We start from the raw sequence: 16561 nt of genomic DNA, 5'->3' as shown, positions 1-16561 counted from the left end.
GGGGGCTACAAGGGGTGCTGGGTGGGAGGTTTTGGGGGGCTGAGGGGTGCAGGAGTGCTGGGTGGAGGGGTACAGGGTTGCTGGCTATGGGGGTATAGGGAATTTTGGGGGTCTGCGTGCGGGGCTGGGACACGGGAAGAAAGACCAGGAGAGGAGATCCCAGCCTGGAGTCCCGTGTGCTGGGATGGTGCCGTGCCCACTGGGGAACATGCCCAGCACTGCTCTGCCACCCCTGACCCGTTCCTGGGGGCCCTTGAGGCCCCCTAAACCCGATGAATTAGCGGCTCATTGCGGAGCCTTCGAGCTCCGGGAGGAGAAGGAGGAGGAGGAGGAGGAGGAAGAACTCGCCGGGATGAATCATCCCGTGTTCCCGGGAGCTGGGGGGCGGCTGCCGGCACAGGCAGGAGCTGGGGGGGGAGCTGGGCATGGAGGGGGGTGCGTGGGGCACCCACCCCCCATGGACACCGCCCTCGTGCACTGCCAGGGCTGTGGGGGACAGCGGGGTGACCCCCCCGGCACAGCCCCCCTTCCCCTCCCAGTGCCACACTGGGGGCATTGCTGGGGGCAGTCCCAAGGGCTGCACGGGGCTCCCAGAGGAGAATTTGGGACAGAACCCCCCCCAGCACCCTCCCAGGGGTCAGAAATCCCGGCAGGAACCGGCTCCCAGTGCTGCACCCAGGCCTTGTGTGGCATCGTGATGGGGACAGCGCAGGGACACCCTGGGGGTGCCCCCACACACCTCCTGGCCGGGGGGTGCCCACACACACCTCCTGGCCGGGGGGTGCCCACACACACACCTCCTGGCCGGGGGGTGCCCCCACACACCTCCTGGTCGGGATCTCCCAGGGCAGCTCCGGCTGCAGCTCCTCGGCTCATCCCGCTCCTCTCCCAGCCCCGTGTCTGTGCCAAATCCTCGCCACCATCGTGCCAACCCCCCCGTCACCGTCGTGCCAACCCCCCTGTCACCATCCAGCCGCGGAGGAGCCCAAAATAGCCCCGAGCTCACCTGGAGGGGGGCGGGGGTCGGGGCTGCCGCCTGCCCTCATCCCACTGCTCCATATTAATGAGCCCCTTCCTCCTCCTCCTCCTCCTCCTCCTCCCGCCGTCCCTCCCGGTGTCCGGCGGTGCCGAACCCGAGCTCAGCGACACGAGCCCACCCGCGCTCGGCTCCGGCCGCCCTCGCCATGGCCGGGGGTCCCTCGGTGTTCCAGCTCTGGCTCGTGCTCCAAACCTCCTGCCTCTGCCTGGCCCAGCTCGTAAGTCCTGGGCTCGATCCCGCTCCGGGCTGGGATGGGGCTGGAGAAGGGATGGAGAGGGGCTGGATGGAGAGGGGACGGTCCCCGTCTCCCCCGTCGCAGTGCTGAGCGCCCCCGCGACTTTTGCCTTCTTTTCCCGGCACCTTTCCCTTGCTTTTCCCAGGAATGGGGGGGTTGGGAACAGCCCCCAGCCGGGACCCACCGCCCAGACCCACCCGGGACCTCTCCGTGCCAAAAGCCCCGCGGGAAAGAGGGGGCTTGGAAATCTGGGACTTGTTGGCTGGACAAGCTCAGTTTTATTTTCCCCCTCCGCCCTTTCCCTCCCCAGCAGCCGCTGGATCTGCTTCCCATCACCTGGGAAAACGTCCTTCTCCTTTCCCGGGATGTGCTGCGGCTCCGGACTGAGGGGGCTGAGGGGGGTCAGACCCTCCCAGGGCTGCCCCGGGGGGGAAAACACCAGCAGCGGGGGTCCTGGGGGTCCCGGTGGACACTCCAAACTCACCCAGGGGCAGGAAAAAACGGATCAGGAAGAAGGAAAAGTGTCCCCCCGCTCCTCGGGGTGAGCAGTGCAGAGGAAGAGGCAGAGTTCCTCCTGGGAGCCCACCTGGGAAAACTCCCCCTGCCTCGCAGGGATGGGGGTAAAATCTGGTTTTTTACCAGATTTTTAGAAAAGATTTTGGAAAATCTTTCCACGCGGCTCCTGTCGGCACAGTTTGGGGGGCAGCTCCCTCCTAGAACAGCCCCCCGGGATGCCCGTGGGCTCGTGGTGCCAGGGGCTGGCCAGGGGAGCGGGCTGGGGGATGTGGGACCTGCGGGAACAAGGAACCATTTGGAAATCACTCGGGCAGGACAAAGGTGCCTTTCAGGGGCTCTCGCAGGGATCGGGACTCGCTCCCTCCCCGACCGCAGGGTTTGACCCAGGGCTCTCCTGTTCCGTGCACAAACCAGCAGCTCCCCTCACCCCTATATATTTATATTTATATTTAAAATAACCCACCCTGGGGGGGCCGGAGGAGCCGCAGGAGTTGCAGCCCAGCCACGTCTGGTTCCCATTTCCAGGAACGCCGCGGGTTCCGTCTCCAGGACTGGAATCTCTTCCCCCCAAACTCCCCGTTAGGATAACAGAGGTTTCTTTGCAGAGTCCTCTGCAAACCTGCGGGCCGGGCCCGGGCCCGGGAGCTTCCCCGCCGCTCCTCAATGGAGCTTTTGTGCGGAGCCGGGAGCGGGGCTGCGGGGCGCGGGCACCGAGCCAGCCCGGCACGGGGACGGCTCCCGCCGAGGGCCGGGGGTCCCCACCTCACCCCGGGGCTGCCGGCCCCCAAATCCTGCCAGTGCTCCCAGAAATCCCGCTCTGAGCCAAGGGGGGGCCTTGGCAAGTGATGTCATCACCCCGTGGAGACCACCCTCCGTCTGGGCAGGAGCCCCTGAGGGTGCCAGGGAAGGAAGGGGCAGAAATGGGGTAGAAATGCTGCCATCAACCCATGGAGATCCCACCCCATTGGGGCAGGAGCCCCTGGTGGTGCCAGGGAAGGAGGGGGCAGAAGTGGGGTAGAAATGCTGCCATCACCTCATGGACATCCTGCTCCGTTGGGGAAGGAGTCCCATGGAACCAGGGCAGGAGGGGGAAGAAAAGGGGTAGGAAATGAGCAGGGCAGGGGGACCTGGTGGTGCCAGAGTGGGGGAGATGCCCTGGATTTCCCCATCCCTGCCCTGGCCGGGGGGCACAGTGAGGATCCCGCAGAGCTGGGCCAGCCTGGGGGGCTCCCTCCATCCCGGTGGGTCCCCAGCACACACCAGAGGCTCCCACTGTCCCCCAGCATGTCCCGGGGTGCCTCTGCTCCGTCCTGATGTGGATCCCATCCCTCTTCCCTCCTAGAGAGGGCCACCGGGCCAGCCCGGCCCGAGAGGGCCCCCCGGTCCCCCAGGAGTGCCGGGAGCGGACGGGATTGACGTGAGTAACCGGGAACCTGAGGGAGGCAGGGAGGCAGGGAGGGAGGGAGGGGAGCCGCGGGACAAAGAGGGACATTGTGCGGGGCGGAGGCTCGGCCAGGGCAGGGGATGCCGGTGCCGTGGGATTCCTGCTCCGTGCGAGTCCCGCTGCTCCGGGGCTGCGGCACACGGAGCATCCCCGGCTTCTCCTGCAGCCCCGGGCAGCAAAGGGGGCACAGGGAGCACAGCTCGGGCACTGAGGGCTCCATCTCCAGCCACGGCTGCCCGTGGCCTCCCGAGCACCTTGGAAATTGGGGGCTGAAGTGGTTTTTGAGGGGGTTTGGGTGTTCCTCTGTCTGGGTAGCAGAGGATGCTCGGGGGGGGGGTGGCTGCAGGGTCAGCCCAGAGGTGCCCAGTGAGGGGGGAGGGCAGGGGGGCTGGTGGGGAGCAGGACACCCCAGTGGGGTGCCCTCAGAGCGGTGATGTGGCCAAGGGCTGTGCTGGGGGGGCTGTGGCTCCAGATCCTCCCCGGGCCATGGAGTGGGGGCCCGAACAGAGGGGAGATCTGTGAGCCAGCAGAACGTGCCCTTTCTCTGGGATGTGCCCCCAGGTGTTATTTTAGTGCTATTTATACCCAGAACAGCCACAACCTGCCCCCCCAACCCAGCACAGCCCTCCCAAAACCCCAACACAACCCCAGCCCCATCCCAACTCCCCACCTGGCTGTGGAATCCAGCATCCCGGCTGGATTGAGCCCCCCTCTGGCTTGAGGAGGGGGACAAGGATGCTGAGCCCCCCACCCTGGGGGGTGACAGGTCCCTTTTAGAACCTCCTTCCTCTCCCCAGGGTGACAAAGGCCCTGCTGGAGCCCCGGGCTCCCCGGTGAGTACCCGCCCTCCCCCCAGCTCCCCGCTGCTCCCCCTCCTCCCAGAGGAGCTCCTTCCATCCTGCCCCCTCCTCTTCTCTCTTCAAGGGTGTCAAGGGGGACCCCGGAGCCCCCGGCCCCGATGGACCCCCAGGGAAGCCGGGCATCGACGTGAGTACCCACCCCCTGCCCCCCCGTGGGGTCCCTGCCTGCAGCAAACTCCTCTTATCGTGTCTGTCCCACATCAGAACAGGCCAAAATCCCTTCCTGCGGGAGCTGGAAGCAGCTTTGGAATCACAGCAGAGCCCGGGCAGGGCTGGTGCCACCCCCTCCCACTGCCTGGGCACCCAAAAGCACACCCCCCTGCACCCCAGGCAGGGCAGAGCTGTGCCAGGGGAGCACGGACACCTTGGGCATGGAAAGGCTTTTCCTTGTCCTTTGCTGCTGCTGCTGCCCTGTGCCCTCACTGAGCTCTTGTTTCCTCCAGAACAAACCTGGAGCAATCCCATGTCCCCCCCCAGCACCCATGAGGTGGCATTGGTGACCCCACCACTGTCCCCTCCCTGGCACAAGCAGAGTCACCACAGGAGTGGTGGCAGAAAGGGGACAGAGCTGTCACCTCCCCCTGCCTGGCTGTGTGATGGGTCAGGTCCCCTGGGTTGAGTCTCAGGGGTGTGTGATGGGTGCCCAGGGAGGGCTGGGTGGGCTCCTGCCCCATGCCCAGCTCAGTGCCAGGGACTTACCTCCTGATCAGAGGGAAACCCGAACTGCAGGGTCCTCTTCTGTGCCTCTGATGGCCCTTCATGAATCTTTGGGGGTTTAGTTATTCTTCAATAATCAATGAATAGAGAGATAACTGTCACTGGGAGCATGGATTATTCATCCAGCTGGATCTGCCTGCAAAGGGATTCAGCTCCTTCCATGGGAACAACCCCAGGGGCTGGGAATAACCTCTGGGATCTCTCCTCTTGCAGGGCCTGACAGGAGCAAAAGGGGAGCCAGGACCCATCGGAGCACCAGGAATTAAAGTGAGTGAGGGGCTGCTCTGGGGCAGCTTCTCCAGGCTCCCACTTTCCTTGGCTTCCACCTTCCCCTCTCGGGGCCAGCAGGGACCAGGAGCTGGTGATGGAGGTTCTGGCAGTGAGGGGGCACCGGGGCTGGGGGAGGGAGGGGGGATTTTAGCAGCTGCCAGAGCAGACCCACCTGTTTCTGCTCCTGACTCTCCTCCTCTGCCTTGGCAGGGCCAGCCTGGACTTCCAGGGCCTCCAGGGCTCCCTGTGAGTATCTGCTGCTCCCATGGGTGCAGGGGATGCACCCACTGCTGTCACACGGGGGGTGGGGGCAGAGCAGGACTGTCCCCAGCCCCCCCAGCTGGTGCTGTGGCATCACCCTGCTGGGGACACGGATCCTGCAGGGTCTGGGGGGTTGGGGAATTCAGACCAACCCTCTTTCTCCCTCTTGCAGGGCCCTTCTCTGCCAGGACCACCCGTGAGTGCCACACTGGGGGGGTGGGGGGATGGCCAGGGATCCTGCCTGGAATTGTGCTGGGAGAGCTCAAATCCCAGCATGCCCAAAGGGAGGCCTGGGAGTGTGACCTCTCTCACTCAAAGAATGTTTGTCTTCTCCTTAAGGGGCTTCCAGGCCAAGTGGGGCTTCCTGGAGAGATCGGGGTGCTGGGACCCAAGGTGAGGAGTCAGGAGGGGACATGGGAAAACCTCCCCTCCCTACCCCAGGGTCTGCCCCTCTGCACTTCAGGGCTCCTGGGACAAACAGGGATGATCCTGGAATGTGGGAGGGTGGGACAATGGGGCTGGAGGGGTGGCAGTTCCGTGCCACCAGCCGGGTCCCCTGGTGCCATCCACCCCGGGGATGTCCCCGTTCCTGCTGTGACATCCTGGCTCTCCAGGTCTCCATCACCCCTCTCCACCCCAGCTCTGGAAGCACCTGCCACCTCCCCAGCCCTGAATCTCCTTTCCTGGGTCTGTTCTTTCCCAGGGTGACCCTGGACCCGACGGCCCCCGGGGCCCCCCAGGCCCTCCAGGGAAACCCGTGAGTAAAAACCCCAGCCACCAACACCTTCTGCACGAGGGAGAAGCTTCCCTCAGGCTCAGCCCTGGCTCTGGGGCCAGGACCTGGGCTCTGGCACACCCCTCCCTCCTGGGAAATCATCCTGATGCCAACCCAGGGATGCTGATGGTCTCCTTCCCTCCAGGGCCTCCCAGGACACATCCAAGGACTGGAGGAAGGCAGCGCTGATATCCTGGTGAGCTGCCACGGTCTCATCCCTCCAGCAGGGCTCTGCAGGGCCCTGGAACGCAGCCCTCCCTGGAATTCTGTCCCTGGGGAGGAGCAGGGTCCCCAGCACAGCTGGGGTGTGAGCAGGGGGTCCCCTGTGTCACCACTCCTACGTGGCACAGGAGCCCGTCCTTCCCAGCACGGCTTCTCCACAGCCTCCAGGTCCTTCCCCAACTCATCCTGTGCTTCTTCTTCCCCCCAGTGCCCGACCAGCTGCCCCCCAGGTCCCAAGGGCCCCCAGGGACTGCAGGGACTGAAGGTAAGGGAGCCCTGGAGCTGCTGGGGTGGAACAGGGACCGTCACCTCCAGCAGGATGTGGCAGAGTGGAGGATCCATCCTCGCTCTGGAGCCACAGGGAGCTCAGGAACTGCCCTGCTCCCCTGGGAGCACCAGGACACACGTGCACAGAGAGCCCTGGAGCCACAGGGAGCTCAGGAACTGCCCTGCTCCCCTGGGAGCACCAGGACACACGTGCACAGAGAGCCCTGGAGCCAAAGGTGCGGTGGGAGAGGCCTCGAGTGGCTTCCCAGCTCCCACCAACCCTTTCCTGGGCGTGGGACCCCGTACCAAAGCCCCAGTCCCAGCCCTGCCACTGCCTCAGGAAGCTCCAGTGGGCACCCCAGGGTGGGCTGAGGTGGGCAGGGGGGCTCTCAGGACGCTGCCACAGCCCTGCTGCTCTGCCAGGGGTGCTCATGATCTTCTTGTTCCCCCGCAGGGACACAGAGGCCGCCCCGGTGCCCTCGGGGAGCCCGGCAGGCAGGGGGGGCAGGTGAGTTCCCAGCACATCCAGGTGTCCCTGGGGCCTCTGGAGGAGCAGGGGATGGACCCAGGGGGAGAAAGGGGGGAAAAGAAGGAAGAAAAGAGGTGGGAGAGGAAGGCGGGAAATCCAGGGCTGGGAGAGGGACGGGGACAGGGTGGTCTTCCCAAGGTGGTTTCCCAGGCAGGGACACCTTCCCCATTGCCTGCTGGGTCCCAAGGGAGGGGGTCTTGTGTCCCCAGGGCAGTCTGTACCCCCACTGCCCCCCAACACTCAGTTCTCTCCCTGCCCAGGGCCCCAAGGGCGACGTCGGTGCCTCTGGAGAACAAGGAGTCCCCGGCCCGCCGGTAACACACTCCCCCCTCTCTGCTCCTCCACCCCCCCAGGGCCCCAAAAACTGGGGGTGCCCACGTTGTGCTCGGCCCCAGACACCGGGGAGGTGACACCAGTGTGTCCCACACAGCCCTGGGGCTGCAGCAAAGCCTTCCTCCCACCCATCTCCCTCCTCCTCCCAGGGTGTCACCATCTCTCCCAACAGAGACTGCTACCAGGGATAACTCCTGGGCCAGGACAAAGCTCTCCTGTGCCCCTCACCCCACCTGAAGGGGGGGTGCAGCCCCCAGCTCACGGCAGGGCCAGGGGGGGATTAAAGCTGCAGGAGCTCCCTGAGCACTTTGAAGATGAAAAGCAATTAATGGGCTGAGCCCTGGGTCCAGGGAAGGGCAGAACTGCTTTGAAGCAGAGCTTTGGCAGGGCAAGAGACTCCAGTTTGGGCCCGTTGCTGTGATGGAATCGACAGCTGGAAAAGCACCTGCTGGGGGGCTGCAGGATTAGGAGGGGCTGGAACCCCCCGTGTTTGGCCAAACGGGCTGATTCCCAACCCCGGGGGCTGCTGGAATCGCAGCCTCCCCCTGGGCTGCTCCAGGGGGGCTTCCCAGCTAAACTGGCACTGTGCTTCCCTTCCCCACAGGGACCTCAGGGCCCCAGGGGGTACCCCGGGATGGCAGGACCCAAGGGCGAGACGGTGAGTGCTGCTGGGGGGCTCGGGGGGCCCAGACCCCATGGCAGCGATTCCCAGGCTGGAGGCGCTTCCTGGGACCGTCACCAACACGTTGGGCTGCCCTGGGGAGCTGGACCTGCCTCCTGCTGGGTGGGGCTGGGGGTCGGGGTGCCAGGCATTGACCCCCCCCGTGCTCTCTTTGCAGGGCCCTGCTGGGTACAAGGGCATGGTGGGGTCTGTTGGAGCAGCTGGGCGGCCGGTGAGTGCCCCCCCATCCACCCCCAGGGGCTCAGGGACCCCCCAGTTCCCTGCTCAGCTCTTGCCTTTCTCCTCTGCAGGGCAGGGAAGGGCCCAAGGGACAACCCGGGGACCCTGGTGAGAAGGGAGAGCTGGTAGGTGACCCCCCCAGTGCCAGTGTCCCTGTGCCCAGGGTGTCCTCCACGGGCATCTCCTCCCTCTGCCCCAGGGGCACACTGACCTGACACTTGCCCTCTCCTGCTCCAGGGTGGCCGTGGCATCAGGGGACCCCAGGGAGACATCGGCCCCAAGGGGGAGAATGTGAGTTCAGCTGGTGGCACCCGTGCCAGGGCTGGGAACGAGCCTCTTCTGGCAAGGAGAAGATCCCTCTGTGTCCCACGCTGTGTCCTTGCACCCTGGCAGGGCTGAAGCCTTCCCTTCCCTTCCATTCCCTTCCCAAACCTTCCCAAACCTTCCCTTCCCTTCCCACCTCTTTTTGTTCCCCCACGAGCCTTTCAGGTGGGACAGAGGTGACCAAGTGACTCTCCCCCCTGTCGCAGGGTCTGCCGGGCATCGATGGCAAGGATGGCACCCCGGGTATCCCGGGGGTGAAGGTGAGCAGGGGCAGGGGCTGCCTGTGCTGGCACAGGGCACGGACACACCCTGTTCCTCGTGCTGGGAATGACAGGGATGGCAGGTGGGATAAGCTCCCAGCCCCTGGCTCCACTGCTGGCTGGTGGAGAGTGGCAGTGCCCCCCCTTTGCCCCACCCGTGACACCCTCTGTGCCCTCCCAGGGCAGTGTGGGACAGGCCGGACGCCCGGGAACGCCGGGACACCGGGGACAAGCTGTGAGTGTTGGGGGACCCCCAAACTGGGCTGGCACCCCCTCACCCGTGGGGTGACACCCCTATCCCAAGTGGTGCCAGGGCCAGTGCCCAGCAGGGACGCTGCTGGCAGTGCTGTGCCCAGGGTTTGAGCCCAGCTTGGTTTCCCCAGGGCTTGCCAGGTCAGCCGGGAAGCAAAGGTGGCCCAGGAGACAAGGTGGGTGACCCCCCCCCAGCACCCACCCTGTGACCCCCCAGCTGCTGTGCCCTCAGCCTTGGCCCCACGCTGTCCCCTCCCCACTCCTGCTGTCCCTGAGCCACCTCTGTCTCCCCACAGGGTGAAGTGGGTGCCCGTGGCCAGCCCGGTGTCACCGGTGCCCCAGGGCAGCTTGTAAGTACAGAATGTCACCGTGGCCCCCCCGGGCACAGCCTGAGGGCTGCTCCCTCTCTCTTTTTCTCCCTCTTTTTCTCTCCCTCTCTCTCTTTTCCCTGTTTCCTGTCAAACCAAAAACATTACTGGGCAGTTTTAGCCCCCCTCTGCCCCTCACGGGGTCACTGCTCCAGCCCTGTGTCCATCACCTCCTCGGCCACCAGTGGCTGCAGGGGACACGGACACGGCCCTGGGGAAGGATGTGATGCCCAGGGATGCCCTGGGGAAGGATGTGATGCCCAGGGATGCCCTGGGGAAGGATGTGATGCCCAGGGATGCCCGAGGAGTGCCCTGGGTGTTTGTGTCTCTGTTTCAGGGGGAGCCCGGCCCTCGGGGCGAGCAGGGCCCAGAGGGTGTCCCTGGGCTGAAGGTGAGTGGGGGGCACTGGGGGGGGGCTCTGGCTGTGCCAGGAGCTGCCCCTGACTGTGCCCTTCTCCTGGGTGTCCACAGGGCGACCGGGGTGAGCGTGGCCTCGTGGGGCCCCCGGGGGAGCAGGGCAGAGTGGTGAGTTGTGCCCACGGCAGGGCTGGGCACTGGGGGGGCTCAGCCCGGGGGTCTGGGGGCTCTGCCATGGATGCTGAGCCCTGAGGGGTCAGTGGGACACAGCTGGAGCTCGCCTTTGATCCAGCCCGGGCTCAATCCCGTGCCCATCCCGCTGGGTCTGGCTGCCCCAGGGGGAGGGATTAACCCGGGGCAAACAGCTCAGGGATTAGTGGTGCTGGGACCACGCTGGGTTTGCAGCCCCAGCAGGGACAGGAATTTCCTCCCAGCCCAGCAAGGGGGGGGGAGAGGCTGCTCTGGGAGGCTTTCCCGGGATGGAAAAATAGCCCCAAAATGACCTTTGTCCCTTTTCCTGGGGACAGGATCCCATCCCTGGATGATTCTCCCTCTTGGCACAGCCTGGGTCATTCTCTGCCCCACTCCCCCTCAGAACCTGGATTCAGGGGAGGTTGGGATGCTGGGGGAGCAGCCAGAGCTGCTGGAGGGAATTGGGAGCTGCTCATGCAACCCATGGCCTTGGGGAGGATGCTCTGATAGAGGAGGAAGGTCCTTCCTTTGCCTCTTCTCACTCATTTTTCCCTTTTTCCCCACGTTCCCTTGATTCCCAGGGGCCGAAGGGCGAGCAGGGCCATCCAGGGATCCCGGGACCCCAAGGCTTGCCAGGAGTCAAAGGAGACAAGGTGAGTGCTCTGCCTGCTCAGGGCAGAGCTGGGGCTCAGGGAACGTGCCCTGAGCTGGGCTGAGCCCCCTCTCCTTTCTCCAGGGCTCCCCAGGGAAAACTGGCCCCAAAGGCAGCGTTGTGAGTACATCCCCCCTGCCCGGGCTGTGTCTGACAGGGCTGGCTCCAAGCACCTTCTCCACAATTCCCTCACGTCCCCACGGAACTCACCGTGCCCAAAGGGGGGTTCTCCTGCAGAGGGGGTGGCTCCTGGGGGGGAAGGTTCATCCCTCCTGTCGCTTTTCCTCTAGGGAGACCCCGGTGTCCACGGCCTCGCTGGGCTGAAGGGAGAGAAGGTGGGTCCTGGCATGGGGTGGACGTGGGTCCCTGTTCCTGTGGGGTCTCCTGCCCAGCATGATCCCACAGCAGCACACCCCAGGGGGGTCCACGTGCATCCCCCCAAGCTGCCTCTCCAGGGTCCTGCTCCCTCCCCAGCGCCTTTCCTGTGTCCTCTGTCCCCACAGGGTGAATCCGGAGAGCCGGGGCCGAAGGGACAGGTGAGTCCTGGGGGGGTTTGGGCACCAAAGGGACAGGTGAGTCCTGGGGGGGTTTGGGCACCAAAGGGACAGGTGAGTCCTGGGGGGGTTTGGGGACCAAAGGGACAGGTGAGTCCCGGGGGGGGGGGTTTGGGGACCAAAGGGACAGGTGAGTCCCAGGGGGGGGTTTGGGGACCAAAGGGACAGGTGAGTCCTGGGGGGGGGTTTGGGGACCGAAGGGACAGGTGAGTCCCAGGGGGGGGGGTTTGGGGGCCAAAGGGACAGGTGAGTCCTGGGGGGGTTTGGGGCCAGGGGGGCTCGGAGGGACCCTCAGCCCCAGCTGACCCTCCTGCTGCTCCCTGGAGCTGCCTCGTGCTGCACACGGGGGGCCTGAGGGAGTATTTTCCCTGGACTGAGCTGCAGTGACCACGCTCAGCCCTGGATCGGGGCTCAACCCTGCCTGCAGGGCTTGATATGGGGGATCTTTGGGGTCTCAGGGTGCAGCCCCTGTACCCAGGACAGGGCTGAGCTCCTGAGGCTCCTCTCCCTCCCTTGCAGCAAGGCATCCAGGGCGACCTGGGCTTCCCTGGCCCCTCGGGGGACGCAGGAGCACCGGGGGTGAGGGGCTACCCCGGCCCCCCCGGCCCACGGGGGCTGCTGGGGGAGCGTGGAGTGCCAGGGATGCCCGGTCAGAGGGGCCTGGCGGTGAGTACCCCCTGCCCCACACCCCCCTCACCTCCTGCCACCACCAGCTCCTCCAGTCCCGCAGGGGAATTGGCCTCTGAACCTCTTCTTCCCACCCAATTCCTCTGGGAAGTGGCTGCTGTTCCACTCAGGGGCTGCCTGATTGATATATTGATATAGTTATAATATAAAATACTATAATATTTATAGTATTATCATATATAATTATACATATTATATATAATTATATATTATATATTATTACATAATATATAAGTATATATTACATATAATTATTCTATATATAATTATATAATTATATATAATTACTGTATATTATCTATTTTATATAATATATAATTATTATATATTGTATATTATATATTATAATATATTATATATTATTATAAATATTTACAATATTCATAATAAAATAATATAATATTTATAATACTTATAATGCAAAATAAATATTGATGTGTTTATAATATAAATATATTACCACTATCATAATCATAATTATATATAAAATATATAATATATTAATAATATATATAAATATATTAATAATATATATAAATATATATAAACCATCCAGCAGCGGGTTTAGCTCCAACGTGGCCTTTGCAGCCTTCCTGGGGTCGGGATTTTTCCATATAAACCTCATTTTAGGTTCAGGAAGTTAATGCCACGAGCAGCGGGCACAGTGTGAGCTGAGCCTGGAGCACTTGGACTGGGACAGGATGGGAAAGAGAAGGGTGGGAGGGTGCTGGTGGGTGCAGGGGGTGCTCAGGATCAGGGATGGGGCTGGGAATGGCTCTGTGGGAGCAGGTGGGGACAGAGGGAGCCATGTCCCTTCATGGCCTGTCCCTCCTGTGCCCGCCAGGGCCGGGACGCCGGGGACCAGCACATCGTCGACGTGGTGCTGAAGATGCTGCAAGGTGAGGGGGGAGCAGGGCACTGCCAGGCAGGTGGCAGCCAGCCTGTCCCACCCATCCCATCCCATGCCATCCCACCCATCCTTTCCCTTCCCATCCCTCCCACTCCACCCACCCCACCCCACCCCATCCCACCCATCCTTTCCTTTCCCTTCCCATCCCACTCCATCCCATCCCATCCCACCCATCCTTTCCTTTCCCTTCCCATCCCACCCCATCCCATCCCACCCATCCTTTCCCTTCCCTTCCCATCCCATCCCATCCCATCCCATCCCATCCCATCCCATCCATCCTTTCCCTTCCCATCCATCCCACCCCACCCCATCCCATCCCACCCATCCTTTCCTTTCCCTTCCCTTCCCATCCCATCCATCCCATCCCATCCCACTCATCCTTTCCCTTCCCATCCATCCCACCCCACCCCATCCCATCCCACCCATCCTTTCCTTTCCCTTCCCTTCCCATCCCATCCATCCCACCCTACCCCATCCCATCCCACCCATCCTTTCCCTTCCCATCCCATCCATCCCACCCCACCCACCCCATCCCACCCCACACTGGCCTCCCTCTGCCCCACAGAGCAGCTGGCGGAGGTCGCCGTCAGTGCCAAGAGAGCTGCCCTGGGGGGAGTTGGTGCCATGGGCCCCCCTGGCCCCCCTGGGCCCCCAGGGCCTCCTGGTGAGCAGGGCCCACATGGCCCCATGGGCCCCCGAGGTGTCCCCGGGCTCCTGGGAGCTGCCGGGCAGATCGGCAACGCGGGACCTAAAGGTGGGTCCAAAACTCCTCCTCTGCCCCCTCCAGCCCTGAGCAGGGGCAGCCCCCCATCCCTCCCATCCCATCCCATCCCATCCCATCCCATCCCATCCCATCCCATCCCATCCCATCCACTGCCTGGTATTCCCGTGGCTCCATCAATTCCCTCCCTCCCTGTCCCTTTCCACAGGGAAGCGAGGAGAGAAGGGCGAGCGGGGAGAAGTCGGCCGTGGCCACCCAGGAATGCCGGGTCCCCCCGGGATCCCAGGTGAGACCCTCTGTGCCCAGCACGGGCAGGGCTGGATGCCCCTTTGCTGGTGGGATGCTGAGCCCAGGAGTGGCTCTGAACCTTGTGGTCCATCCTGCAAAACCAGCCCAGGCTCATCCCCTAAACCTCCTCCCTGCAGCACCCTTTTCTCCCTCCTCACTCCATTTGTGGGGTCATCCTGGCAAGGGCCAAATCCCACCCCAGGGAGACCCAGCACAGCGTTCTCCTCCCTCCCCTCTGCTGCCCAGCAAAGCATTTTGCCATATGGATCCTTATCTCCTCGACAGGAAAAGGGGGAATGGATTCAAACTGGAAAAAAATTAGGTTTAGGTGGGATCTTGGGAAAAAATCCCTCCCTGGGAGGGTGTGAGGCCCTGGCACAGGTTGCCCAGAGAAGCTGTGGCTGCCCCATCCCTGGCAGTGTCCAGGGCCAGCTTGGAGCAACCTGGGATAGTGGAAGGTGTGGGGGTGGAACGAGATGATCCTCAATATCCCTTCCAACCCAAGCCATTCCACGATTCTCCAAGTGTCCTCCCCCCACCCCTTTCCTGTCCCCCCTCTTGCTCTGCCAACACCCCCCCACCCTCCCTGCAGCGTTTCCCCAATTCCAGCACCCCCAAACCCCCAAGCCCCCAAACCCCGTTCCCATTCCAGGTCTCCCCGGCATTCCCGGCCACGCCCTGGACGGCAAAGCGGGCGAGCGGGGCCTGCCGGGCGCGCCGGGGGAGGCTGGCAAGCCAGGACTGCCCGGTCCCACGGGCCTGCCCGGCTTCTGTGAGCCAGCTGCCTGCCTGGGGGCCTCGGCCTACGCCGCTGCCCGCCTGGCAGAGCCGGGCACCGTCAAGGGCCCCCTGTACTGAGGGGCAGCACCAGGAGAGACCACGACACTGCAAACCCCCAGGGAGACCCCCCGCCCCTCCCACCAGCAGCCAGAGTGGGAAGCACATCCCTGGGAATTCGATCCGGGCTGGGAAGAACCCCAATCCCACGGCTCGGGGGCGGTGGAGGATAAAGAGTCGCCTCCAGTGCCACCCTCGGGGTTCGTTCCCTGTGCCCCCTCCCCAAAGAAATAAATTGTCTTTTATACAAACCCTCTCGCTCTGTTATGTCCTGCTTGGTGCTGAATGGGCTCATTGAAATTTCCTTTTTTTTTTTGTACTTTCCTTTTTTTAAATTTTTTAAAAAAATTTTAAATTTAATTTTTGAAATTAATTTCTTAAATTTAATTTTTTTTATTTTTTTAAATTCAAATTTTTTAAATTTTTTTAAATTCAAATTTTTTAAATTTTTTTAAGTTCAAATTTTTAAAATTTTTTTAAATTCAAATTTTTAAAAATTTTTTAAATTCAAATTTTTAAAATTTTTTTAAATTTAAATTTTTAAAATTTTTTTAAATTTAAATTTTTAAAATTTTTTTAAATTCAAATTTTTAAAAATTTTTTAAATTTAAAATTTTTTTAATTTAATTTTTTAATTTAATTTTTAAAAAAATTTTAAATTTAAATTTTAAAAAATTTTTAAAATTTAAATTGTTTAAAACATTTTAAATTTAAATTTTTTAATTTTTTAAAATTTTTAAATTTTTTTTTAAATTTAAAAAAAAATTTAAATTCAAATTTTTAAATTTTTAAATTTTAATTTTTAAAGCCCTCCCCCCCTCCCTTTTCCAAATTGTGGTTTGGTCATTTAAGGCACTTCCCACATCCAGGCCTCGTTCAGCGCCGGGCACTCACAGAGCTGTAAATCTTTGTAAAATATGATTATTTTATGAACTGTGAGTAGAAAACCACCAACTTTTTTACTAAAAACGGACAATAAAAAAAACAAGATGGATGGTTAAGAACTGAAATGTGTTGATTTCTTTGAATCAAACCAAGAGTACACGGGGGGGGGGGGAATTATTGGAGGGCTGAAATTGTTTTTTCTGTTATTTCAAGCCCTTTATTGGGCGTCTCAATGGCTCAGTCACACCCTTGGGGACAATTCCAGCCTCTCCATAAGTCTGCTGAGCAAAAAAAGTCCTTTCTCCCTTCCCTCTGGCACCGCTGGAAACACGAGGAGGAATTTCCCACCCCGAGTGGAATTTCCCACCCCGAGCATCCCACGGAGCAAATTCCCAGAGGAATATCCCACCCCAAGCATCCCACATCAGAGCAAATTCCCGGGGGAATTTCCCATCCCAAGCATCCCACATCAGAGCAAATTCCCAGAGGATTTTCCCACCCTGAGCATCCCACGGAGCAAATTCCCGGAGGAATTTCCCACCCCGAGCATCCCACGTCGGAGCAAATTCCCAGCGAGTGAGGCCGGGTCAAAGCAGGTCCCCCGGCAGCCGAAGGGGCCAGACAGCGATTAGCGAGGCTGCAGGAGGGTATCGATCCCCTGAACAGCTGCAGGGGGGGCTGTGGCTCCGCCGGGCCCCGCGGGTGTCCCTCTCGCTCCTGCCATCGACAGCAGGCGGGGTTAAAGCCCCGCAGCAGCGAGATAAATAAAAATCGATTCCTGTTTATTAGCAAAGCATGTAGGGCTCGGCAGGGGAACAAATCCCAGGGCACTGCGGTGGGAAGGGTTGGAGGGGAGAACAGGCACAGGGGGCAGCAGGAGGCAAAAGGGGGCTCGGGAGGTGGGG

At 61.1% G+C, this 16561-nt stretch overlaps 1 protein-coding gene across 1 annotated transcript; it reads left to right on the top strand.

The window, feature by feature from the left end:
* The first annotated feature begins 1117 nt into the window (after positions 1 to 1117).
* On the top strand, positions 1118 to 15023 carry COL9A2 (collagen type IX alpha 2 chain). Its single transcript, XM_051794415.1, has 32 exons — positions 1118 to 1256; positions 3133 to 3207; positions 4032 to 4067; positions 4159 to 4221; positions 5025 to 5078; positions 5292 to 5327; positions 5515 to 5538; positions 5682 to 5735; positions 6046 to 6099; positions 6263 to 6313; positions 6548 to 6604; positions 7061 to 7114; positions 7396 to 7449; positions 8073 to 8126; positions 8308 to 8361; positions 8441 to 8494; positions 8607 to 8660; positions 8900 to 8953; positions 9135 to 9188; positions 9337 to 9381; positions 9502 to 9555; positions 9911 to 9964; positions 10045 to 10098; positions 10704 to 10775; positions 10859 to 10894; positions 11065 to 11109; positions 11278 to 11310; positions 11848 to 11994; positions 12860 to 12914; positions 13491 to 13679; positions 13855 to 13932; positions 14587 to 15023. The coding sequence occupies exons 1-32, from the start codon at positions 1185 to 1187 to the stop codon at positions 14790 to 14792; spliced, it is 2076 nt and encodes a 691-aa protein (XP_051650375.1). The 5' UTR covers positions 1118 to 1184; the 3' UTR covers positions 14793 to 15023.
* The last annotated feature ends 1538 nt before the right edge of the window (positions 15024 to 16561 follow it).

Source organism: Manacus candei, unplaced genomic scaffold (genome assembly GCF_025592945.1).
Source record: "Manacus candei isolate 608988 ecotype Guabito, Panama unplaced genomic scaffold, ASM2559294v1 h1tg000038l, whole genome shotgun sequence".
NCBI lineage: Eukaryota > Metazoa > Chordata > Aves > Passeriformes > Pipridae > Manacus > Manacus candei.
This window is presented reverse-complemented; position numbering and strand designations above follow the sequence as displayed.

Coding starts and splice junctions, on each gene's coding strand:
- COL9A2 (XM_051794415.1), top strand. CDS start 1,185: ATGGCCGGGGGTCCCTCGGTGTTCCAGCTCTGGCTCGTGCTCCAAACC. Junction 5,539..5,681: donor CTTCTCTGCCAGGACCACCC/GTGAGTGCCACA, acceptor CTTCTCCTTAAG/GGGCTTCCAGGCCAAGTGGG. Junction 8,954..9,134: donor CGGGTATCCCGGGGGTGAAG/GTGAGCAGGGGC, acceptor GTGCCCTCCCAG/GGCAGTGTGGGACAGGCCGG.